General features: G+C 42.2%; 1 protein-coding gene across 6 annotated transcripts in view; it reads right to left on the bottom strand.

The window, feature by feature from the left end:
- Window positions 1-27,740, bottom strand: part of MCC (MCC regulator of WNT signaling pathway) — a 417,242-nt gene that overhangs the window by 182,916 nt on the left and 206,586 nt on the right. Inside the window, exon 1 of one of the 6 annotated variants that reach the window (XM_037167034.2) lies at window positions 12,669-12,771. The exons of 4 other annotated variants lie outside the window; for them this stretch is intronic. In XM_037167034.2, the coding sequence (XP_037022929.2) occupies window positions 12,669-12,692 (24 nt within the window). In that variant the 5' untranslated portion in view covers window positions 12,693-12,771. Of the gene's footprint in view, window positions 1-2,156; window positions 2,298-12,668; window positions 12,772-27,740 lie in introns of those variants that run through there. One more of the 6 variants, XM_037167033.2, reaches the window with a different exon arrangement.

Here is a 27,740-nt window from a genome sequence, read left to right on the forward strand (position 1 = left end):
CCAGCCCTGGCCCACCACTGTCCTCACCCCCGGTCTTCATAGTCCAGACTTGAAATGCAAGGCCTCACACAACGATGTGAATGCACAAAGCCCAAAGCCGCACACCAAGCAGCTCCTACTCCAGCCCTGAGAAGTGCCCTGGGCTGCGGCCAAGGCCTGACACGCCCCCCTGCTCATTCCCCTGGGCCTGCTTTCAAAACCCACAGAAGGACATTGGAGCCGAGGATGGGAGACACCACTGCTGGCTCCGTCCTCTCTGCTCAGAGGCCCCTTCCTGTTGCCGCACACAGAACTCTGATAATTTCCATAAGCTGATGGCCTGGCCTCTTCATGCTGCACTCCTATACTGGGTGTTGTGGATGTACCAGTGAACCTGTGAGTAGGTTACAGTCAAACTTGAGAACCTAACAAGCAAACACTTAGAATATAACATGACATGTGCTAGAACAAAGGTGGGCATGAGATTCCATAGCAAGCTAGGCTTGTTCCTTGACTCCTCCAGCTTCTTTGTCCCTCAGAGCACTGGGGTTACCCATTTCTGTCTAAATTCTGCTGACTTTCTTCTCTTCAGCTCCGGCACTCACTCCGTTCAGGTCATTAGCTCTCTCATGGATCACTTCCGTCTGCTGACTGTTCTCACTGCTTCTAATCTCACCTCCCTCCAGCCGTGTCTCCCCACAGGCAGCTGGGAACATCTTTCGAAGTTCTAATCCTATGTAGTACCATGACCCTCACTTAAACAAAAACAATCAGCCAGTGGTTCCTCATTACTGTCAGGATGAAGTCAATGCTGCAATGCTATTTGTGACCCCTTCTGTCTCCCCACATCCCACCTGCACCTGGTTCAGCTGAAAGAAAAACTCCTAGTACCGCAGATCACCGTGCTCAGCCCCGCCCTGGGGACTGCACACATGCCCTTCCCTTCACCTGGAACATGATTCCACTTCCCTCACCCTCTCTCTTCACCTTGTATTTAGCTAACTGCTCCCAGACCTTTAAGTTTGGGTTTAGCTCTTTCCTCTGGAAGTCTTTGCTTAGAATCCTAGACAGGGCTAGATGCCCTTCTTTGAGTTCCTGCTATAAAACTTACTGCTCTATATTATAATCACTTGTAGAATCCCTCTTTCCTGGGTCAGACATCTAACAGTTTGGAGGGGCTAGAAGGGAACCTTCCACAGAGTATTAGGTTGGTATCGATTGCAAGTAAGGAGTCACAGGGCAGGAACTCTGACGTGATTACCTTTACATCTTTGTCCTTTGCACAGTGCCTGACAGAAGCAGGTGATTAGCTTCTGAATGGAAAGTCTAACTCCTTTTGGAGGCAACAGTGGACGACTTCAGACAGGAAGGGACCATCTGAGTTTTGAAGAAAACAAAATGGTCCATCTGAGGTTGGGGAAGGCCCACTTGTGACCATGGTGTTGGCGAGTGTCATTCTGGAAAGGACCTCTAATTACAGCAAATGGAAAGGACCTCTAATTACAGCAAATGCAAAGCCCACCCACCCATTAGCCTCATCCCTCCACATCAATCACGGCTGCCAGAGACAGGTCCTGTCTTCCTCAAAGTGGGGCAGAGGACTTCATTATGGAAACATGGAAAGATCACTGAGCTGAATTATTACGGTTTTTATTTGTGCGGAAAACCGCTGTCGCTGTAACTCAAACGACAACAGACTCGGTCGGTCATCCTATCTCAGACGTTCAGAGGTGAGAGCAGTGTGAAATGAAGCACTGATCCTCTTACATTTAATGAGATGTTATTAAAATCATGTCACAGCAACAAATAAAAGGGTACCTTGACATTTTAGCCTTACCAAGACTATGGACACATCCAGGAAGCATTCTGCCTGTGCCCTGTGGGTAATATATATCCTCAGACTTTTAATGAGCAATCAAAATTGTCTTCAGCATCGACTGCTTCAACATTTTTGGACTTTCAATACCAACACCTCCCACAAAACGAAATGAAACAAAAATAATAGCATGCCTGTTGGAATCCATTTAAAAGTGAAAATAAGCTTTCAAACAACAGCACGTTTTTGTTTTCCTTTAGAATAAAACATCAAGTAATTATACATAATCCATTTAAAATGTGAATCCAAGTCCTACCACATTCAGCTCACACGTCACTGAGACTGCCCCAATTATACATACCTCCAGGACAAACCATCGATTAGTCATTTGACAAACACTCCCTAAATGCCCAAAATACGCCAGGGAGGGGCTGGAATGACCACACTAATCTCTCCAAGTAGTCACTAACTGCCTTGGTGTTCAGTCAGAACTGTACAGCAGTCAGACTTTCAGTCATATCTTGTTTGATGCACTCCTCTTCTTCCCCCGTTCCAAGGGTCAAGGAGCAGGCCCCCGAGCCCAATCTGGCCAGCTGCCTGTTTGTGGAAATGAACTTTTACTGGAACCAGCCATGCCTGCTCATTTACATAGTGACTGCGGTTGCTTTTACTGCTATGTTGGCAGAGTTCAATAGTTGTGACAGTGATCGTACGGCCTGCAACATCTACAGTATTTTCAACCTGACCCTTCATAGAAAAAGTTGGCCAAGCCCTGCCCAAGCTATTGTAACGTTTTCCTGTGGGCACCCTTCCTGCCACTGTGACTGTGCCTTCTCAGGCTTTGGTTGCTCTGTGGCCCACAGAAGGGGTAAGCTGGGGTTCCCCAGGACTCTGTCAGTCTTCTCACCGGCCACACCCTCCCTCCCTCCGTGACAGTTCCCACGGCACCGGAACACCCCTCTGTTACAAACCTATGGTGCATTATCTCTAAGCTCATCTGTCTTCTCCAACAGACTAGGCTCCTTGTACACCTGTTACAGCTGTAACTCAGCATGGCTCCAGGCACACAGCAGCCATTCAAAAATACCAACTAGGTGGATGAGTATTTATCTCAAAATTAAATATATGTAAAGTGTCTGGGAAAAGTTCAGCCATGGTTGGTTCTACAGTGAAAAAAACAAAACTAAGCAATCATTTGATTCATGAAGTTTCTGTTCTTTTGTTACCAGTTTGACCTGTCTACAGTCAGAACGGGAGCTAAAGCAGAAACCCTGAAAAAGGGATGTCTCGTCTAGATGAGGTCTGAGAGTCTGACCTTGCTGCTTACGGGCTGCACAGTCTTAGTTGGGGGAGCCTTTCTTAGGGCCTCGGTTGCCTCAACTGTAAAATGGAGATAATGGGAGGAGGGGTGGTTGTGAAACTACAAATATGTGTACAATGCCCACCACCTTCTGGAGCAATTTAGGTGCTCCATATAGAAAAGCTATTAGTTTTATGGACAAGTTCTTCTGCTTTAAGGTTCCAAGTACATTGGCAATGAACCTGGCTGCAGTTGTCACCATCTGTGTTAGAGCATCACTCTACTTTTTCATAGCAGGAACCCAGGTTCAGGTAGGTGTGCACATTTTACGTTATATAAATAAGCAGCTGGGTCTCAGATGAGTAATTATCCTTGATAATAAAATGTCAAACTCTAAGAGAGGTTTTTCCCTATCCTCCATAAAGCCTCACCAGTTAAAAAACATTAGTGCTGATACTAAATGGGAGCATCAAGCTGTTCTGTAAATTGTCTTTTCCTGATTGACTTTACCATGACATGCTTTTCTTTTTTTAACTATAATGCATACCTTAGAATTCAAGCTGCAAATTTTTAAGAGTAGATAACTTGGTAATCAAATGGATAATACTGAGTAAATGAATTTGTAAGGTCTTATTGTAAAGATACTTTTTTCTAAGTTAATGAAAATATGTGAAACTTCACCTTTCTTTAACAGTAAAGGCCTTGGATGGGGTGCTGACACAGAGGTACCCTTGTTTTGCTGATGCCAAAACGTAGAGAGAGTAACACCAATAAATACACCAAAGAGTAAGCACACAGATATCCCGTCAGTCCATTAAAACATTTGGAGGGGCTGGGACTGAAGGGCAGAAAGTGGAGCTTTAAACCAATTAGGGGGAAAGCTCTGCCTTCCACCTCTACCCTAAATTGATACTCCCATTGCATCATGTGACTGTGATGGATGGCCAGAGCTCTGTCATTTATCTTTTGGAGTGAAACCAGAGAATTCAGGCAGCGCCCACTGGGCATGGCCCATGGAAGAGCGCTCCTCTCTTCCCCCGGGAGAGGAGGGACACAGAGAGAGGTCAGAAGGACACATGCACCACGTGTGCACATCGAGCCCAACACCTCCTCCTCCAACTCAACACAGTTCCCGGGGCTGGGGAGGGTGCAGTGGGTATGCAAAATGGACATCCCTCAGTATTTTCTGCAGCTTGATCTGCCCCACACTGTACAAGCAGCTCCACTTAGCTGGAGCCACAACTCCTGACTGAGCCTCTGGTTCCTAAGAAGCAGCCAGGAGGGCGGGAAGGAGGTGGCAGAGTCCTCCTCGCAGCTTCTCTAGCTCAGCACCCTGATGCTGGCTTATAAATGCCTCTCCAGTGGTAGATGATGTTTGAAGTGTATGCTAGGAAGGTGGATCCACACCCGGGCCTTATTAATTTCATTCTTTTGCACCTCTAACATCTTTTAAGAATTTGCTAGTATTTTGCCACTGAGCTGAAAGGTTGGGGGCTGGGCAGGACAGTGTTCAGGAACAGAGTGAATGTCAGGCCAGGGCAAAGGGCACCGTGCGGTCTGCTGAGTGCCTCCGCTTCCTCCTCCTCATTACAGACATTACCATGCGCTTGACCAGGAGGGCGGCCAGCAGGTCAGGATGATCAGTTAAGTGCATTAGGGTTTTCCCCTTCTTTCCTACAAACCCCACATGGGCACCTATTGAGAAAATGCCTGAGGGAGAAATAAACTCCGGAACACCAATGTCTGGGTGCATTTCAATTTACAAAAGTCAGAAAGTTAAAAAAATTAGCCACAAATAGTTAGGAAGCTACATTTTCACATCCTCAGTACAATTCTTTTAGAATATAAATGTCTGCTCAGGCATTTAAAAAAATAAACCTTTGATTTATACACATTTGACAATATCTTTTGTGCAAGTGAAGATACACTCAGACCTGAAGCAACCTCAGTGTTAGATTTTTTTTTTGCTACTTAAAAAAATTTAAACAAATAACTATCCTTTAAAATAGAAGGGGAAATTTTGTAAGGGTGGCTTTGGAAATTAATCTGGACCTAAGATTATTCACAGAAATACTCAACATATTATGGGTAATACGTAATTCCTGTTTTGTGTTGTTTTTGATACGAAGAAATCCCTGTATAAGACAGAAAAGTAGTAAAACAGCAGGTTTTAAATCGTCCTCAGCCTCCTGAGCATGTTTCCAGGTTTCCAAAAACAATAAGGTATTTGCTGTTAAACCCAGAATAAAATGCTGAAGGAGGTAACCTATTCATTGTTTTTTTTTCCTTTGCGGTTGTTTTAAATGTTGGGGGCCACAGATTTCATTTGGAGCAGAGTCCTGTTGCTAACCAAGTTCGGAAACTATTGTTTGGAAGGAGCCGCACAGTCTGTGCACAGGAAGGTTTTGGAAACGGCCTTTGGCAGCGCGCTCACCCTGAGTCCTTTCCCCGCGGGGCCCTTGACTCCTGCCACCGCGGCCTCCACTGGTCAGTTACTAGCATTAAGAATCAGCAATTAAAAAACACCCCAAAACAATGACCAGCTGTTATATTTATTCACCAATGGTTTTGAACATGATATTTTCATCTTCAAACAAGTTTACTTGTGGAAATGTGAGATAAAACATTAATACCTTTCAGAATAGATCATTTTTGGTATTAGTCATAGCATTTATTGATAATCAAATTTAAAAATTTTTAATTGCTATAAAAAGGTCCCAGCTAGGGGACAGTACAATGAACTCTCTTACGGCTATTTACTCAACTTTTGTAATGTCATGGTTTATGTTTTCCATAATAACAAAGACTCACTTTAAGTCTCAGCAGGCCAGAGGGAGATACTACATTAAAGGCTCACTTCATGACCCTCAACCGCAGTCTGGAAGGTCTATGTTTGCTTTGAGGATGGTGTCCATCCCTCTCCAAGCCGCCGAAGTGGCCTTCAGCAGGGCCCACTGCTCTTTCCGTTCCTTGCCTTTTCTGGTCTGTACCCGCTGTGCTCTGGAACCCGGCCAGCCCGGTAGAAATACCTGGTTCATTGTATCCTCCTGATCAGTGACTCAAATACACCACACCACCTGATGAGAAACCCTCCTGTCCCTTTCATTTCACTTGGAAACTCTAAAAAACAGCAATAGAGTAACCAAAGATAAAGTGACTAATGTCATTTCCAGCAGAGCAGTAAAGAGGTATGTAATTAAGCAGAATCCAACTCAGAATAAATAATTTGTGTGCAGTGTGTAAGTCAGGTTTCCTTAAAATAAGAGTGGTCCTCCTCCTCCTTTTGTATCAGGCAGGAAAACACACTAGAGCGGCGATGTGACTTGGAGAAAGGATCTGTCGCACAGAATTAATTAAGCAACAGGGAATCGAATGAGAGTGAAATCATTTCACGTAAAGGTCAGCACTATGGTATTGGTCTGGGTTCTAGAACTCTGGCCTACTCACTTGTAAAAAGCAAAGTTTGCCTTTATGTTATCAAGGCCCCTCTGGGCACAAAGGCTCTATCTGAACTAAACACCAACTGTATCTTAGTCTTTTATTGCAGAAACAAATTAATTAATAACAAGAAAATAAATAGGAGGGCGGCTTAAAAGGAAAGATGGCCCTAGTCAGCATTCATATGAATAAACGAAGCTGAGACTGTAGAATCTGTAGCAGCTCCTCACATATTTTCTTAGTCCACTCTCCTCCCACAACCACTTTTATTTTAAAAGGAAATTCACCTCAGGCCCTGGCTGGCTTGGCTCAGCTGATTGGAACACTGTCCAGTAAATGGAAAGATCACCCGTCTGGTCCCAGGTTCGGGTGTGTACAAGAGGCAGCCTCTTGATGTTTCTCTCCCTCTCTCTCTCCCTCCTTTTTCCTCTAAAATCAAGAAGCATGTCCTAGAGTGAAGTTTTTTTTTTTTTTTTTTAAAGGGAATTCACTTTAGGAAAAAACTAACAAACACCTACTATAAGCAACGATGTATAATAGACAAGACCAAAGAAATACAGTTTCTGTCTTTACCTTTGTGAATTTTGAGTTATTGTATACTAGCCATATAGTAAACTGCATGTATTTACAGTATATAATTAGGAAACTTCTGCCATACATACACCTGTGAAACTATGACCACAATCTAGAGAGTGAACACACCCATGGCCCTCAAACAGACCACCCCACCCCTGCCCCACTTCCCCCAGCCCCAGGCAATCACTGAACAGGGCACTGCAGGTCAGTTTGCATTTCTATACTTTTATATGAATGAAATCATGCATGCTTGTCCTTTTTGTCGAGTTTGTTTTACTCAGCACAATTATTCTGAGATTCATCCATGTTGCTGTGTGTATTAATAGCTCATTACTTTTATTGCTGAATAGTACTTTATCATATGGATATAACACAATCTGTTTATCCATTCACTTCTTAAGGGACATCTGGGTTTCTTTCAGCTTTTGGTTGGTACAAATAAAGCTGCAAAGAACATTCACAACACTGTGTTTGGAATGGATGAGGGATACACTGTATTTTGCTATGTATAGTGCACATTTTTTTGCCCAAATTTTTGAGAGAAAAATAAGGATGCACATTATACATGGCAATACCACTGGTATAATAATCCCGTGTATAATGTGCACAAACCGTACATGTGCCCTACACACAGCAAAATAGGTAGTAGGTTTATGCTTAACTTTTTAAGAAACTTATAAGCTGTTTTCTAAAGTGGCTGAATAATTTTATATTGGTGTTGGCAGGGTGTCAAAGTCTCACTGGCTCGGCACTCGTGCCGACCCTTGTTCTACTCAGTTTTTCCCCGGTTTGAGCCGTTCTAGACAGTGTGGAATGGTCCTAGGTTGGGGAAGGCGTGCAGATTCAGGGAGGGTGGCACGCTCAGGGACCATGGGCGCTCCATGCCCCTTCCCACAGACCCTCCCTATTAGCTCTTCAACTGTCGATTCATATCCTTTGATATCTTTTGTAATAAACCAGTCATCTAGTGAGTAAAATGGGTTTTCATGAGTTCTGTGAGACAATCTAGCAAATTAATCAAACCCAAGGAGGGGCCCATGGGAACCTCCAATTTATAGCCAGGTGGTCAGAAGCACAGGTAGCAACCTAGACTTGTGATTGGCATCTGTAGTGGAGGCCAGTTTTGTGGGACTGAGCCCTCGACCTGTGGAATCTGATTCCACCTCCAGGTAGAGAGCGTCAGAACTGTAGGGTACCCAGCTGGTGTCGGAAAATTGCTTGGTAGTGTAGAAGAACCCACACGTGTCAGAAATGGGTGCAAAATGGGTGCAACATTACCTGTAGAAGGGAGAGCCCTGCCAGTATGACACCTGAGCCTAAAACTGCAAAGGCGCTAAAGGCAATGACTGACCCGCCCAAAACCACAGCACAGTGCCCAGGACTCAGAGTTTTCTGCAAATCAAGGACAGGACTGCTTTGCCAGGCAAAGTGTGAGGAGGTCTAAATGTGTATTCCAGGCAGCCATGACTTTACCTATAGGGGCAGAGACACAGGTTTAAACAGAGGGATGCAAAAGAAGGACTACCAGCTGCAGGGGCGGCTTCTAGTGTGATGCCCGGAGTACCAGGGGAGACTTCTGGAAGGTCTCATGTGCCTAGGCTTGGGCTTTAAGAGTAGGAGTCCCACACCAGTGGCCTGTGAACCCGCTGGCCCATAAACATGATCTGTTTGTAAAACATCTGAATTAATTACTCACGTTTAAAATTCTGGGGAGTTAGATTCAATTTTGGATTTTTGACTTAAGAAGATCTGGCCATGATCCCCAGACAAGTAGCACATGGCCCCCTTGGCACTCCCCTAGCTCATCAAGCTCCCTACCCAGCCCGGGCCCTTGGGACGCATTTGAGTTTGTGGAACTAGGTGTTAGATAAAATCACTCTGGTGGCAATGCCAACCCTGTGACAGGAAGACTGGTTGCAGGGACAGGTTAGAAGATGTAGCAAGCCTGTATTAAGGCAGTGGACATAGAAAATGAAGAAGAGGAAGAGTTATTTAAGATTTTTTTTTTAAAGTAAGGATTAGATGGCAATTCAGTAGAGGGAGGTTCCTAGCCTAGAAAACAGAATGGCAACATCACCAAGAAGGGTAGATATGTTTCTATTACCTTGCCATAGATTAGATATTTCACCAAGTGTTCCATTTCCAGTAAATCTGGCTGGAAAACCGGCACTCCTTCCAAGCCCTCACTTTCTGCCATGCTCTCCAGGCTCAAGGCCAAGGACTCCAAGGCCTTCTTCATGTGAACCATGCGCTCCTTGCAGTGCGGCTACACCAGCAACACTCCTCAGAGCTTACATGTGCCAGGCATCATTTTAGGCCTTCTACAAACAACAACTCAAGTAATACTCATAGCTTCTTGGAGTGGGTATTGTTAATATCCCTCTTACTGATAAGAAAATGGAGAGGTTAAAAGCAGTAGTGAAGATGGAATTTGAACCTCAGCAGTCCGATTCTACAGAGAACATACATTCTTAACTATTTTTTACATACTCTCAAATGATTTGTAACTGAGAGACTCAAAAAACTCAGAGTATAAGCCAACTGTAGGCTAATCTTTAATTATCTATACATTTACTACTGCCCCTTCTCTAATACCACCTAACCTGGTGGTCTCCAAACCTGGCTCATCGCTTTCTCGTGGAGAACAACTTACAAGCACAAACCTCAAGTTCCCTTCCTAAAGACTAAGGTGGAGGACCCGGGACTCCCTGCTTTGTACCACGCCACGGGCTGTGCGCCTCAGTGCTCGGAGCAGGAGTGCTGGGTCTCTCACGGTGGCTGGTCTCTCTGTGAGGATATCGGATGGCTGTGCCGGAGTGACAACACCACAGCTTCAACCTATAGGTCCTGTGAGTGGATCGAGTGCCCCATTTCTTTCTCTCCTTTCCATCCTCTTTTAAAAAGCCCCCCTTTATATAATGAATGCTGCAAACTATTGTTCCTTATGTCTGAATTGGAGGAGCCCCAAGCTGAAAATGCCTGAAGAAATACCCTTATCTGTAAAACCTTTCAAATGGTGACATAACCTTAAATGTGTTAGCATCACTGTGGAAAGAAAAGAAGCCTTTTAAGGCACCCAGACTCAGTAAACAGTATGTTTTTTTCTGTGTAAATTCCAAAGTACCACCACTAATCCAAACAGCAACTCTTCAAACGGGAGTAAACAGAGGAAAAATCTCAGCTGAGGTCTGAAAGGTCACGTAAAGGACCTTTGTGAAGTACAAACAGTGGGCATGGCTGCTCCCACCTTCACACTGCTTATGGATGCAGTGAGGTAAGTCAGTCTAAGTTCACGGTCCCTCTCATAGAAGCAAACTCAACCAGAGACTCTCAAGTGGCTCCTTGGGAAGTACTTCTGTCAGAGATCGATGACAGAGGATACACAGGCTGAGAGCTGACCAAAAGTTAGCAGAATGTAAGAGATGCAGAAGTGGTGGCCCTGCTCGCAGTTTATACTCAATTTGTAGAAATAAAAGGAAGTGGCAAAGCGAAGAATGAGGCCCCAGACACAGGGCCAAACAACGGACATATCTGCACTGTACTTTACTGATTTACTAAATAAAGCCTTTCCTGATTTTACTGCCTGATGTGGTGATAACCTGAGAGGGGTATGACAGATTGGTACGCAGAGTCAAAGACGCCAATATCATAAAACTAGTCATGTCTGAGTTTTGGCTGGAACCCAAATATAATGTGAACCTTATGTTTTCTTCTATATCCCACTGAACTAATGTGACCGATGAATTGCCTTCTAAAATTCTTGCCACAGAGGCATTCTGCCTGCCATCAATCTAAAGATCTCAGTTCCAACCCACCCTAGGCAGTCAGCATTTATTTAGACCTTGCACCATTAGAAATGCTCTAAAAGCTCAACAGCAGGATGTTTTTCTTCATCCAACCTCTTGCCCATTGTTCTACTTGTCCCACCTTCACTCCTATGGAATTTCCTTTGGGCCTCAAGAGTTACCTCCAGATGTCTACTGAACATCGGTGCAATTTGGCAAAACAGTTCTAGTCCCTTCCTCTGCATACTCACCCTTATGCACCCTCGCTTCTGAGGAGCACTTCCTAACTATGAGCCCCACCGACCCTTTCACCAACATGGTGCTCTAATATAATTACAACAGGAAGGTGGGAATCCCAACACAGAAGCCTGGACCGGGCACCCCCTTTGGTCAAACAAACGAACAAACGTAAACCAAAATTTCTCTGGTTCACTACTGTGTACTGGGCAGTCGTAGACACATGCCCACTGGCTGCCAGAAAGCACTGAGCATCACAGAATGTCAGAGCTAGAAAGGATGTTAAGTGACCATATCTGATGCCTTAACTTTGCAGACAAAGAAACTAAGACTAAAGAGAAAGTGCTGGCAGGCAGCAGAGTCTGTACTAACACAAAGAACCTTCCTGGGAAAAAAGAAAAGTTTTACTGCAATACCTAAGAAGGGTCAGAACAGGACCAAAAGCAATGACAATGTGACTCATAAGAGACTAATGTCACTGGAAAGGCAAGAGCCTTGATGGAGAAAAACAAGATGTGCCCAAGTTTCAGTGTGCAGGCAACAGGAAATGCACGAACATTTCTGCACAGGGTGCACCGTGATGAAAAGCCTGGGAGAAAACTGTTCTGGCACCCGTGCACAGGAGAAAATCAGGCTTTCAAATAATAGCTTTCATTTTCCAATTATGTGTTAACTAATGATTTAATGTGAGGGTCTAGAGTTATTAAACTACATTTTAGAAGAAAATAAGTTCAATTTAAATAATTTCCATATGCTTTTTACAAGCTCTAAATTAAGGTAATTGAACACTTTCTCAAACCAATAATGAACACTACTCCCTAAAAAGTTCAAAGTGTTTATCGCTGGGATGTGAAATTATGGGTAATTTTAATATTTTAAATTGTAACTTTACAATGTTTTTCTTTGCTGTAAATACTATCTGTCATCAGGGGGAAACCTTATAAAACAGAGTTGGCCTCACACAGACCCACGTTTCAAGTCTGTCTCTCTATTAACCAGCTAAGTGACTTCAACTCAGTTACTTTATCTTAATAATGGTTTTTGCACTTAAAAATAGGGATAATTATACTTGTGTGTGTTGTGAAAAGTAAGAAAGTCTATTGTTATTTATTAAGGATAAAGCAATGCACTTATGTCAGATATAGTTAACAGTAGCAGCAATACAAACAAAGCCTGTTCATTTACTTTTCACCCAAAGTGGTAAGATAACCTATTTCTAAAGGGACTAATTAAGTAATTTTATTTAGCATTACTGCATTATAAAAATTAGAATGATTAACAGAAATTGCCCATAATGCCCTAATGCACATTCAACCTCTAACAATTGTCTCTGTTATCTTACTTCTAAGGTAACCACTATCTACAGTGGTTGAATATCCCAATAGCATCTTAGAAAATAATACATCTGACCCTATTCCAATGCACCAGAAAAAATGAGCCTGCTCAACTTTGCCAAATAAGCTGGTGGTAGGTCCTATAAAAGATACTGAAACATCAGAGAAAACAGAACATGAAACCGCACCGAAAGGTACCATACCTGTACTGTGTAGTATACAATCATTGCTTAGAAAACTCAGACATCTGTTTTCCAAATATTTCATTCCTGAGCTGAATCCCATTTTACAGCAACTCAAGTAACCTACAAGGTGCCTTCCCACTAGGGAACATGGTTCCCAACTTTGACTTCAGCTCCTGTCCTATTGCTATGGAGGTTACATGGTTCACTTGTGTAAGTGACCTTTGAGCTTTAAGTAAATATGGTTTACAGACTAACCCCACCCCCCCCAAAAATCTTTTAACAAAGGTCAAGTTATACTGTTTTAGTAAACAGTAGAACTTAAGCAAGTCTGGAGAAAACAACACTGGGCTAGTTCATAAAAGTTTCATGGACATACACTACTTCTGCACAACTACAACAGCCATGAAGTAGGAGCTGGAAGTCAAACACATTCTGTTCCTGTCAGAAAAGTCAAGTAAAAGGCAGTCTTTTTGCCTCTTCGGGATTTATTACTTTCTATTATTCCCCATTTTTAGCACCTGTTGTGAAAATCCTATAGTGAAGAGAATCTGTAAGGAAGATTTCTCATCAGCTATGCATCTGATTCTTCACTCCTGGGCCAACACATCCTGGGCCAACACAGCCTTTGGTCAAAGGCTGACCAAACCGATGTCGAGGTATTGAGCACAACAGACCTGTTCCCAGGCCACTCGCCTTCAATCCACAGGTCATATATCCTTTGCCCCCGGTGACCCTGTGTTCAATGAAACTGACAGAGTAGAGTACTGACTTCTCAAGTGCTTGTTAATCAAACAAACAAACTCATTTTCAAACCCAAAATAGCAAGATCACCTGAGGAAAACTTTGAAACATTCAGAACAGGTATGAAGCCTGAGTCAAAGAGTCAGATTCTACGGGTCTGGAAGCTGTACTTAAAAGACCAAACAACAACAAAAACCAATAAAACAATAAACAAACAAATGTAAGCTAAAATTTCTCTTTCAGCAATCAGCTATATTTGGGGACCACTACTGAATCGACAGGTCCAAATCCTCCAGGACTCTGCCAAAATACCCTACACAAGGCAGGAATGATTCCAGGATGAAAGGAGCCCAGTTCCAGACCTGCCTCCGCCAGAACAGTACTTACAGAGGGGTTGGCAGGGCCAGCTGAACAAGGCAGCTCACCTGGGACACTCATGGCAGCTTCATTTTCCCCTGGATGATCCCACTATATTATCTGTTCCCTCCAATGGTATACAATTACTAGGAGACTGCTTTATCTCTTCTAATACCTGAATATGCTGAAGAGAAGGTGCCTCAATTATTTTCCCCATCAAAATGGGCACAGAGCTCTCCCTAGCCAAATTTGGGAATATGTGATTATCAAAATGAATGACAGTAATTGGTATTAACTCATCTGATATAAAAATTCATAAATTCATACTGAAAAATATTTTAAAATAAAGACAGGATGGAATGCTTTTTTTTTTTACAGAATAATATCAACTAGTAAATTGAGAAGGAATGATAGAAAAAAGAAAATGACCATTTGTACAACCACAATAGTAATTGTTTCAGGGAAGAATCATTATTAGCTATGGATTCCATCACGTGACAGGTTGTTGGGGAACAGGATGACCGAAGAGTCTCAAAGCAGCACTGCAGAGACTGTTTACTACTACAGGCAGGCAGACACCTTCAGAAGGGGGAAATGTGGTGGGTACCATCTCAGCCTAGTGATCCGAACTGGCATCACCAGGAATGAAACAAGATGATACCATGTGCCTAATGATGATATTCTGAGAGGCATGTCACCTGCGTTACACTCCTGTCAAAAATATTCTCTCATTATTAGACTTGGATTACACAATCCGATGAATCCCAATTGAAGGACACCCTGCCAAACATCTGGACTGGATTCTTTAAAAATGTGAAGTCATGCCAGACCAATATAGTCTGGGAAGCTATGTTTTAGATTAAAGGAGACTAAAGAGACATGACCAAAAAACTGCAATGACTGAAACTTGACTAGATTCTAGATTTTGAAAACAGTCAGAGTGCACATTATGGAGCCAATGGGGGAAATTTGAATATGGACTCTTAGGCAGTAGTACTGCAGCAATGTTAAATTTTTTGAAAATTATACCTGTACCACAGATAGGCAGGAAAACGCCTTTGTTCTTAGAAGATATACTCTATAGCTTTTTAGGCATGAGTGGTTATGATGTGTATAATTAATTCAAATGGGTTAGAAAAAATTATATAAACCCAGGCATAGCAATTAAACAAAAGTGGCAAATGTAAGAACCACTAACAGGTACACAGATGTTCACTATACTATGCCTGAAACTTTACTGAAGGTTGGACATTTTTCAAGAAAACTGTAATATGTACAGTTAAGGCTTTTTTATGAAGAAAAAAATTTAAATGAAATTTTTATCCAGGAGGATAAAGAAAATTACTGAGAGCCAACTATCAAAAAACTATCAAAAGTAGTATGAAATAATGTAGTCTTGCAACTGCAGCAGGGAAAAGGACCCAAGGTCCATCCACTCCATTAACTGTCTATTGAGAACCCACCCTGTGTCCGGCACTGTGCGGCTGCCAGGAACACAGCAGTGTGCAAAACAAGGTCCTGCCCTTACGCCGCTTACACTTCAGCCAGGGACAGTAAAGAAACACTTAATAATACATGCATTTCATTTGTGTGTGTGTGTGTGTGTGTGTGTGTGTGTCCAGAATGCAATGTTGGTGGGGGGTAGGAAGAAGGTTGCCATATTTACAGGACAGTCCAGAAGTCCTCCTTGATAAGGTGACATTTGCACAAGGACCTGAAAGAAGTAGGGGAGCAGATGACGTGGCTCACTGGGAAACGTGCAGCCCTGGGAAAGACGTTGCTGGCCTGCCACAGGAACAACAGGACAGCCGGTGTGCCCAGGCCTGGGAGAAGGAGGGAAACTGCAGGTGGCGGTGATGGTGGATGACCATAAAGGGCCTGAAGACCCACTTTTAGGACTTTGCAGCTTTTATACCGACCAAGATGGAAAGGGCTCAGAGCACACGAACTGACTTACATTTTAAAAGTATCTCATAACTGCTGCAGTGAGAACGATCTGCAGAAAGGCCAAGGGCAGACAAAGAGACAAGTGACAAAAACTGGTATAGTGGATGGTGACTCGGCTGTGATGGTGACTAGTGGTCAGGTTCTGGATGGTTTGTGAAGGTAGAGACAATGTGATTTGGTGACAGATTGAGTGCAGGGTATGAGAAAAAAGATTCAAGGAAAACTCCCACGTTTGTGGCCTGAGCAAATGGAAGGATAAAGTGGACACTTACACACATTAGAAGACTGTGGGGATGAGCCGGTGAGATGGACTTAGTAGTCAGTGTTCAGTTGGTTTCTACAGCCATGAAAACTGGATAAGACACCCTCACATGAGGAGCCAGGGAAGGGCTAGCAAAGGAGAATAAGAAGGGTATCCAGTGCAGTGGAAGAAGAGCCAAAGAGAGCAGAGTCCTGGGCAAATTGAATGCCTGCTTAACATTTCTGAAACCAGGAAAAATACCGTTTTTTTCTTTAGGTAATGTATGGTTAGACATCTTGTAAGAATATTCTTAATGGTGACTCACAGCAACCAGAAATTATATATATTAATATATTTTTCCAAGCACCTAATACTGCAAAATATTAGTGATTTCAACTAACACACAAATGGAAAAATTGGCTTTAAAAAAAAAAGATGAAAAATTCTCAGGTCAAAGACTTCCGCCAAGATGGAGGCATAGGTGGAAACACTGTACCTTCTCGCACAACCAAGTTTAAAAACAACGAAGTTTTGGCAACAAAAACGCAGCCAAACTACAGAAAATTGAACTACACGGAAGTCTGACAGCAACGAATCCTTTAGCCAGATCGGTAAGAGGGGCAGAGCCAGCAGCAGAGCGGGGTCGGGCAGGAAAGATCCACCGGACGGACCAGACGTGCAACCCAGGCACACAGGCAGCCGTGGGCAGATCCCAGGTGTGGAGTAGCAGAGGGCGGACCCGCTGAGGGCTGACCATGGTCACACATTCGTGCGCAGAAAAACCAGCAAAGGAGCAAGCAGTGAGACAGACCGCACAGGCCCCACTGCTTGCTCCTTTGCTGTGGGAAGCAGCAGAGGAGACTGCCATTGTCCCTCTCTGACCCTGCCCCAACATACAGGGTCACAAATCAGCGAGCTGGGTGGCCCCGCCCTGGTGAAAACCTAAGGATCCGTTCCTCATACATAACAGGCGCAAACAGAGCAAAACATTATGGCTCAAGAAGAACTCAAAGCCCCACAGCCCATAACTCGAAATGAAAAAGAAATAGCCAAACTTTTAGATGCACAATTCAAAACACTGGTGATCAGGATGCTCACAGAACTGGTTGATTTTAGTCACAAATTAAAGAAACATATGAAAGCTAAACTAATTGAAATAAAGGGAAATGCACAGGAAACCAACAGTAATGGGACAGAAACTGGGTCTCAAATCAAGGGAGTGGACCAGAAGGAAGAAAAAAATGACCAAACAGAAAAATATGAAGAAACAAGAATTCAAAAAAATGAGGAGAGGCGTAGGAACCTCCAGGACATCTTTAAACGCTCCAACATGCAAATTATAGGGGTACCAGAAGGGGAAGAGGAACAGCCACCAGTGGAAAACTTATTTGAACAAATAATAAAGGAGAATTTCCCCAATCTGGCAAAGGAAATAGACTTCCAGGAAATCCAGGAAGCTCAGAGAGTCCCAAAGAAGTTGGGCCCAAGAAGGAACACACCAAGACACATCATCATTATATTAGCCAAGATTAAAATGAAGGAGAGAATCCTAGAAGCAGCAAGAGATAAGGGGACAGTCACCTACAAAGGAGTTCCCATCAGACTGTCAGCTGATTTCTCAAAAGAGACCTTACAGGCAAGAAGGGGCTGGGAAGAAGTATTCCAACTCATGAAATCCAAAGTCCTACACCCAAGATTGATCTATCCAGCAAAGCTTTCATTTAGAATGGAAGGGCAGATAAAGTGTTCCTCAGATAAAATCAAATTCAAGGAGTTCATCATCACCAAGCCTTATTATACGAAATGTTAAAGGGACTTATCTAAGAGAAAGAAGATAAAAAAGATGAACAGTGAAAGGACAGCAAACTCACAGTTATTAAGAACCACACCTAAAACAAAAGCAAGCTAAGAGGACAGCTAGATCAGGAGCAGAACCATAGAAATGAAGATCTCATGGAGGGTTAGCAACAGGAGAGTGGGAGAAGGAGAAGGGGGGAGAAGGTACAGAAAATAAGTAGCATAGACAGTAGGTAGAAAATAGATGGGGGGAGGGCAAGAATAGTATGGGAAATATACAATCTAGAGAACTTAAGATGTGGTCATAAACTAAAGGGGGGAATGGGGGAAGGGGTGTACAGGGGGGAGGGGAGTAAAGAGGGAAATAGAACTGTAATGACATCATTAATAAAATATATTTTTTTAAAAAAGAAAAATTCTCAGGTCAGGGAAACTGATCCTTTTGAGGATTACAAGCCCAACTTAACCTTTTTGAATGCCCTCTTAGGTAGGTTTGGACATGGACGTCAGGCGGTAGCCCAGAGAAGTGCTGGTGATTACTATATGAGTGCATACCACATTTCTACTCCACTGGAATCTTCTCTCCAGCTAAAGCATAGTCAAAGGATAAAGCAAGTTGAAGTCTTCACACCACCTCCATAATTCTCAGTTCCCAAATGAGGAAATGTTAAATAGTGGATTCTAAAAATGGCCATGGGATAGTTCAACTATCTAATCATTTTTCCTACTAAATTAGGGCAGTGATAGGATTTTTAAAGAACTATTAATGGATTTTCAAACTTGCTTTCATCAGTTAAAAATATCTTCATTAAAAATTCAATTTGAAGACTCTCTTAAGAGAGCTAACACATCAATGTCCTTGAAATATGACTCTCAGGTAGTGCAATTTTAGACAACACAGTGAGAACTCATGTCTCATACATAAAGAACAGAGAACACCACTGTATTTTCAGAAACTAATCAATCTGATATCACAAATGTTAATGAGAGAGCCCCAATCAAGTTCTCAATGCGACTTTGCCCATCTTACCGTTCCTTCTAGCACAGTGAAGAGAAAGCTGCAGGAACCTGACATCTCTCCCTTTAAGAGGAAGAATAATTCACTTTTTCAATTCAGTGAAGTCGTGCCTCTGATCCAACAAGATCTAATCTATCCAATGCAGAGAAAAACGTGTTAAAGCAGCCTAACTTGGAAGCCATGCATCTGCAGGTATAAATAACAAATCCTTGGTGCAAGTAGGAGAGAACTCTGGTAGTTCTTCAAGCAGTTGAGCCCTATTACTACAGAGGACTGCAGAGGCGTCATTCTCTCTCACTTCTTATTCACACACTCCTATGTATTCTCTACACTACAAGGAATTTTCTAATTGTGAAGAGCTACCCCCAACAATTTTCCCCAGCTACAGAAATTTCTTGTATTACACAATTTACATACTGCAGACAAAATTTTAAAGTCCTCATTCTGAAAAGCAACTCCTTTTGTTCAAAACCTCTTATCTAATTCCAGAAATGTTTCCTCAGGGTAAAAAAAATTGCAAGAGCTTGGCATCAATCACTGGTGGAAATTACAGAGATTAAATCTTTTTTCGTAATTGGAGTGTTAAGGTGCCATGACATTTCCCCATTTCACTGCTTCTCCCTGAGAGTCTCTCCCCTTCTTCACAAGAAAAGCTTTTCTCAGCTTTAAAATTTCCTAATGTCACACCTCCAACTCTAATTTAATTTAGGAGTCAGTACGTACTGCACTCTCACATGTCACCAGTAAATATGCCCCCACCTAAAAATGATCTTAGGGCACGAATCCTTAAAAAGAAGAATCGTAGTTTTTTTTTAAGTTTTGCAAATCAAATATTCTTAACATGTTTGCTTAACATCAAAAAGACCTGTTCGTTAGCCAGATCACAACTTAAACTATTCACATATTCCCCACCACAGGACATGGGTGATGTTTTTCACCCATTAGTCATGGCTGTCTGCCAGGTTTGCTTTGTTCCTACAGCCAAATATGCAAATGAGCTTTTTCTCATTAATCCTCTCCTTTCCCCATATCATTTCTGAACTAGAATTTTCCCCTAAAAAGGGAATACTCACAAATTTTTCTTGACAGCTATAAAGTTACCAGTAATGTTTTTAAGATAATCATGACTACCAATATGTATGAGAAAAACATGGAAAATATGTATTGAACTTGGATACAATAAAGAATGTCTTGGGTTTGTTGATACTCAATGAATTTTGGGGGCTATCCTATTTATTTCAAGGTCATTTCCCACCATCAATGTTCCTTTTAAACATCAAAATCATAGTCTACTCTAGTACACTTCAACTGTATTTATCTACACGAATCCTTAGTTTTCATTATATATAACTATTTATTAATTGACACCAAGTTAAGTTCTACAGGACCTATATAACTTTGAAGTTAACCCTCTGGTTTTATATTTACTGTATAGTGCAGGGGTGTCAAACTCATTTTCCCCGGGGGCCACATCAGCCTTGTGGTTGCCTTCAAAGTGCTGAAATAATTCTAGGACTGTACAAATGTAAATGTTAAGGAGTCGAAATTACATTCAGCCCTTTGAAGACAACTGCGAGGCTGATGTGATCCCTGGTGAAAATGAGTTTGATACCCCCGGTATAGTGGATTAGCAAACCATGGAATACAATTACCTAGACAAGTTTATCACCACTTCAAGCACAAAGATTGTACAATATTAACTAGCTTCCACCTTAAAGGAAATTAACATATAAGTAAACATAAATTTTACCAACGGCAACACTGGATTTTCTAAGCTTGAGGAGAAAAATAACCAAAAAGCACGAGAGCCTGGGCATACTGAGGCAGGGAAACAGCACACTCAGAAACGTTTTCAGATTTGCATTAATAGTTTCTGCTTGGCCCATTTAATATGACTGCATTCCATCTCACAGTGCTGAAATGCTGGGCCTTAGCAGGTGCATGAGGAGGACCCATCATCAGTCGACTTCTAGAGTCAGTCCCCCAGGATCAGAGGCCAAGTTGCTAGCAGACAACAGCAAGGGACTGTGTGTGCCCACCTGTTCACGCCTTCGCTCAGCTCCACCAGCTTCTAGATCACCCCCAAGGCTGCCTTTGCCTTCTTATTCTGGACTCGAATGCCTGAAGAGCTCCAAACAGGTGACACTGGGGAATCTGTCACTATATTTGGTAGCCTTCAAATTTTCATATTAGCCTTCAAATTCAGATGAATGCATAATTATATACACATATATTCAATGCATCAATACTTGGAAAAAACCCTCTAACTCTAATGAAAGGTACTTTCAAAACTAAAAGCAAGAAAGAACCCATTTGAACATTAGAAAGAATACAGAATTCTAAATTAAGTATAATTTACATTAACACCTGCATGAGGCGGGACTCCTGTACAGATCGTCAGAAAAGGCCAGCCTCTTACCGACATGCAGAGTGCTTTGGAGGCCTGCAGTCGGACAGCCTGGGCTTCACACTGGGCTCTACCACTTACTGTGTGACCTGGGGCAGGTTTCCTGACTACCCAGTTTCTTGATCTACCCAGGAGCAGAACCAGATTTTGAGGAGCTGAAGCTTCTTGAGTGGGCAGTCATTCACAAAGACTTCTGATCATGCGGGCCTGCGAACTAGGTCCTTCCAGAACTTGCATGGAAGTGCCATGTTAAGTGAAAAATAGCTACACAGTAAACACACCTCTCCACTGTCATCCCTCAGTAGCCATGGGTTCCAGGCCCACCCCCAGAGGATACCAAACTCTGTAGATGCTCAGTCCCCAGTCCACCCACTGTATCTGCGGATGCGGAACTTGTGTTACAGACGGCAGACTGTGCTCACCACAGAAGCCTCTTACAGGGACTAAATGAGGTAACACATGTTGATTGCTCAGCAAGGCATCCGACGTGCAGTTAGCACTCTAAAAACTTAACTACCACTAATATTAGTGAAACAAAGTTATACCAAAGAGCAAATGGTGTAAATCCATTCACTTTATCTGAAACTATTGAGCAAAGGAAATAGGCTCCTTTGAAACAAATTGTTTTGGGGCCAGATGGAATATTTATTTACACAGTAATTTGCCATGAGTTGTAAAGGCTAAAAATACCCACATTTGGGGCGGGGGGCAGGCGGGAATGTTACCAAAAGGGTTTTGATGTATTCCCGTAAATATCTTAGATAACTAAACTTAGACCCAAATACCTCTTAATCGCTCAGACTAGGGAGTACCTGAGATTCTCTAAAATCCCAGGTGTTAAAAGCCTTGTATTACTCTGAGAGACAATCTAATGATTGAGAATAGAACTAAAACTGCCCTTTCTCTGTGATTTATAGCTCTGAGATGATGCCAACTTGCCCGTGTGTGCATTCTCTCTCCTTTCCGTCCCTCCCCCGAGTCTCCCCACATCCCCACTCCGGCCAGATGTTAACAGTATGTCTGTCACTTAGGGAAGAAAGGCTGAAACATTTACCATTAAATCAACATTTCTTTGAGAATTACACCCAAATCCATCCCAAGTCACCTAAGATATATTTGGCCGCCCCAAATCCCTAGATTACAAATAATATTCCATCCTAAGTACTATGAAATTTCTGACTAACAGATGCCTAGGAGGACCACGACTGTCAGAACCAATTCTTCATATCTGATCAGCCCCTGTCCCCAAACAGAAAAGGATTCACAGGATGGGGAGACCCTGGGCTGGGGGGTGGGGAGAGATGAAGTGTACACGCTAGAGAAAAATTTCTCCCATTCTCTACCACTATGATGGAGGAAGAAGGTTCCAAGTCACCTGTCATTTAGCAGAGGTGAAATCTAAAGATCATTCTCCCTAGTACCTAAAGGAGTAACAGGCACTGGGTGCTTTTGACTAACTGAATTTGGTGGTGCTGACTTACTTTCAGAACGCCGTGACAGTTCATGAAAATGAAATGGCCCAATCCTTACTCTGATGATGAAAGACACTTAAACACATAATGAAACCTACTGTACAAATACTGCCATAATATTGAAAATTAGTTTCAAATAGAGCTGCTTACTTTGATTCACGGTCACTTTCAACTGTTAGCGTACATAAGATGAATTCTTGACATTGGCTTGAGTTACTAGAAGTCTGAAATCTCATATAAATAAACATGTATTTGAATAAAATCAAATGCTATAATCCTGTCAAGAGGAGGAGGCCTCTGAAAGCAACACTTCAATAACAAAATGCAATTAAGCTTCCCAATTTCTTCCTCTGTGAAATGTGACTGGGAGCAGGGGGTGTGCATCCTATCAGGGTGGAGAAACAAACTGTAGGACCGCGCTATGATTCAGGAGGCTGGGGCAGGCTCTCCTACACAGGCTTTCTACAAAACTGAAGTCCCTGAACAAGAGGTCTCTATCTCTACCTACAGTTTTCAATTTCCCTTAAAAAAGACAGAAAAAGGGAAAGCTACACTGAGTACAGATGTTATATATATAGAAAACAACAAAACTTAAAATAGGATTTGTTTTCCTGCCCATTTCCTTAAGGAAACTCACAGCCGCACCCAACCGTGTACATAACACTCTACTTCTTCATGGATCCCAGACACGCAGACTATAAACAGAACGTACCGCTGCAGGTTCTCGCAGAATGATGGACTCTAGGGTTCCAGCAATTCAGCCCAACAATACATGAAAGGGACATAAATGCCTTATAAAAGGAGATGAAACCAAGAGCCTAATTCTTAGTCAGAATTCTTGAGTCCCTGCCACAGACTTAGGTGATAATTTCAGCCTTCTGGCTAACTTCTGACTGTGTGTTGCTACTGACAATACTCCTAAGAAATGCTCCCTTTAAGTCCTGCTTCTCCTAAGCTGGGTCCAACGAGGTAGGGTGGCCCTGCTCTTACAGTTGCCCAAGACGAAAGGTGCCATGTAAACTTTAAATTGTTCCACGATAAAAACGAGTGAGGCTAACTGGAAAACAACAATTCAGGGGCAACGCAAAATTCTTCTCATCTTTCTTTTCGCTTCATATTTTGGATTCTTCAAAAGTATTGATATGATTTGGGCACACATGACAAATGAATCAAAGAGAAATTTTCCTCTAAACAAAAACCTCAGCTTCCTGGTAACGGAGATTCCGATAACCACATGCATACACCACGCCACTTCCCGAAGGGATGCCCAAAGAAATCCAAATCCAAATGCAAGAGGATTTGTTTTTCAACCCACTTACTGTGAGAAAAGTAAATGATCCTCAGAGAAAAGGTGTATGTAAACGGGATTTAGCAGGTGAGAATAGATCCACTTGTGTTTAGGAGGAACTGAGTGGGGAGAGCACAATAAAACGGTGTGTGTGGATTTCACAGTCTCGCCCCTGAGGGCGCAGGGCCTGGGAGACTCCCTTGGTCTCTGTCTTTTGCATGACACAACTACACAAGGAAACTTAGAGTTCGGAGAAGCACGTTTCCCCTTTAGGTGTAAAGAAATTTCTTTGTCAGGTCATAATTTCTTCTGCAGAAAAAAATATTTCGGTAAAAAAAAATCAGAACTTACAAGGAAACCAAGCCATTTTGAGGGACCATCCTTTACCCTTTGATGTCATATCCAGCTCTACAGCTGCATTTTTGCAGGAGCAGAAAGAACTGGAATCTGAACGTTCTGCCTAATTTCCCTAATTCTGATACGCACAAGGCATTCTCAGGGTCTGTTGGACTACATGGGAGTCCAGAAGAAGAAGGCAGCATTGGTGATGCACCTGCTCCCACGTCCTTGGTTTCCTAACCTGAGGGAACTGGGTTTCCCCATGTTCATTATCAGACTCTCGAGCGCCTCAAAGAGGGAACTGTATGATAGGGCAAGATACTGGCTTTTCAGGCCTTTCTCATCTACATGACTAAGCCACGCTCCCAAGAGGGCAGGAGATGGCAACGCGGGGGTAGGGAATGTTTGCTCCTGGGATTGATGTGACACTGCTGCATTTACTGCATAAACCATGGAGGACAGCAATAATTCGGAATGCAGATTTCGACAAATCCTGGAGACATGGTGGCCGATGGGCTTGCAGACTCATGGGGAGGCAGAGTCCTGATGAGAAGCACAGGCTTGGGCCCAGACACCCACGCTTCAGTCTCAGCTGTGTCACCAGCTAGCTGTGTGACTTTGGGCAAGTTACTTAATTTTTCTGTGTCTCTTCTTCCACATCTGAAAAATGGGTATAATTATGTCTAAGGTTGTTGAGGTATGAAGGATTCATTACATTAATGAATGATGAAGTACTTAGGAGAATACCAGGGATACAGTGAGTGTTTTGTAGTGTTTGTCTTCATTATTTGTGTCAACTGCAAATACTATCGTTTCCAAGTGAGACACTCTGAGGACCAGCAATAGAACATTAAGCTGAACACTAAGCCCAAGGTAGAGAGATGAAGAGCTAGATAAACACTCAGAAGAGAACCGAGGTCTTTCCTTGAGCTGATCTGATGCAGGTTCAGGGGAACCACTCGGGTGCTAGGCCGGGAGGCTGGGCCAGAGTGCATTCCTGAAGGGTCAATGCCCAAGACTCCTTTTCTCCTCAAATGAATTTATAATGAAATTTAAAAATTAAGAGGTCTGAATGAGTATATTAAGAGAAAAGAAATTATACCCTAAAACTAAGTTGTATTCACTCTGACAATTTTTTTTTAATTAGAAAGAAAAGTGGTTAAGGGGGGCTCCTGATTTACTGGAAGTCCTTAGGGTACTTACTAAAGACCAATATGTCCTAATTGACTGAACTTCCCTGTTCAAAGAAAACTTGGACAGGTGTATGACAGCTTCAAGGCATAATTCTTAGAGTATACAATTCACTTAAATATCTTGCTTTTTAAAAGTAACCATACAACACAGATTATATTTAAATTAAATAACTGGTATAAATATACTACTGAGCTCACTGAGGCCAGAATGTGAACATTTTATTTCTGCCTTTTAATGGGTACAATTTTGGCCATTACGTTTAAAGCTAACACCACAGAAATTTCTGAGTTGCACAGCTCAAAGATATTTTAATATGACTTCCATATTTTCATTGACATCATATACCACATGGCAAAGAAGAAACATGTATCATGAAACCAATAATCAGCTGCTTCTATTGTTCATTTATCTTACTATTCTTAAAATATTTTTATAGAGAAACCTGATAATAAAATTGCAAACTAGAAAAACCAGTGCCTCTAGGATTAGGAGGTCATAAAATCACTTAATCTTATTTCTGTCCAAAAAAAAAAAATCCAAGTTCATATCTACTAAATAGTCATTTACATTAAAACGATAGCTGTCCGCCAAGGGGCCAGGGAGGGAAACACAGGCCTCGGGCCTAAATGGAGTAAGAGAATAAGGACAAGTAGTATTTCAGAGAAAGCACAGGCATACACATGAACTACAGCAGACTGCCTTTGAAAATTAAAACTGGGCTTCCTCATTGACTGGCCTTAGTGCTACTGTAATTTCTGACTGATTCAGAAACTTCCAAGGCTCTCAAAGCCAAGACAGACAGGAGTTTTGATGTGTGTTGGCTAGATGCAAAATATTGCTCGTGATTTAATTTCTTCTAAGGCAAGAGCAGTGAAAAACAATCCGGGTGTCTCATGCTTGAAGTGCCAGAATTGAATTATTTTTCAGCAACAACAGAAAAACAATTTCCGTGAATTGAGCAGGATGGAAGGTGGCAGGGGGTGGGGGAAGTGTAAGGTAAAAACTGAGGTAGAGATTTCGGAGTAGAAAAAATGTGGGCTTTGCGGCATTTCCCTCCTCCAACAATAATAGAGTTCAAATATTTCTGGCTGTCAGACTGATATCAGACAGACATCAAGAATGCAGCTATATTTAGCTTCCCACATGGCTTAAGCAGCAGTCAAAGCAATACACACTCAGCCTCACAGTTAAAATCAGAGAGCAGGAGATGCAGGAATTACAAAGTGTGGGGGGTGGAGGCAGCTGCGTAGTTTTGAATACAATACATAGTAAAAGAGCAACTTATCTTCCTTATCTTCCAAGGCCTAGCACTGCCTATTGACCTAGACATTCTTAAATCAGGCTGAAGAGCTGCTGGCACTTTTAGAAATAACAATAACGTTTGGGAAAATTTTTTTTCCTATTTTGTCAACAAAGCAATTATATCACTGAAAACTGGGATAAGAAGAGAAAAAAAGCCACCTACAAAATCACCATCCACAACTCATTGTTAGCATTTTGTATATTTCATTTCAGTCTCTTTTTCTTTTTCCTTTTCCTCATTTTCCTATTTGGCAGTTAAACATGGTTAACACATGAGAAATTAAGTCCAGAGTTTTACTCTCCTCAAAAAATTCTTCTCTAAAGCTTTTGTTAAAGCAACCCCGTAATTTAAGCTAAACCAAATTTTGCTCACGGATTTCTTCCAGCTTCCTTTTGTGGGAGCAGTTGTTTGTTTGTCCTTAATTTAAAAACAAAAGTTGTTAATGCTAGGAATTAAAAGTAGAGACAAAAGAGCCAGGAGATTAGAAAAAACTGTCGCCACATTCAAGATTATTCAGTGTGGGTGGCCCCACGCCCATGGGTGTGCTTTGGACACGGTCCCCTCTTCCCCAGGGGTGGCCTTGGTCCCGAGGTGATGCACTACGACAGCAAGAAAAGACTCAGGGGTCTCAAGTTTATAAGAAAATTATAGTTCCAACTTTTGTAAAGCCACTGTTTAGAACTTAAAACACATTTTCCAGGGAAATAATACAAGAAGGGCTGAGGCATATTTCCAGTTTACTCTGAAAAATCTATTTAAATCCACGTTGTTTAAACCAAAGGTCTCAAATATCAGGTAATTATGACAATTCATTGGACTGTGGGAAGAATATTCATCTATCTCTCACCTTGTCCTTTATCACCTAGTATCTATTGTATAGAACACATGATGTTAATATAGTAGAAACAATACTTAATTCCTAAATATAAGGAAATTGGCATTACACGTTATAAAAGCTCAAACTGTGTATGTTTAAAAGATTTTAT

This window comes from Artibeus jamaicensis, unplaced genomic scaffold (genome assembly GCF_021234435.1).
Source record: "Artibeus jamaicensis isolate MK-2021 breed Jamaican fruit bat unplaced genomic scaffold, CSHL_Jam_final contig_402, whole genome shotgun sequence".
NCBI lineage: Eukaryota > Metazoa > Chordata > Mammalia > Chiroptera > Phyllostomidae > Artibeus > Artibeus jamaicensis.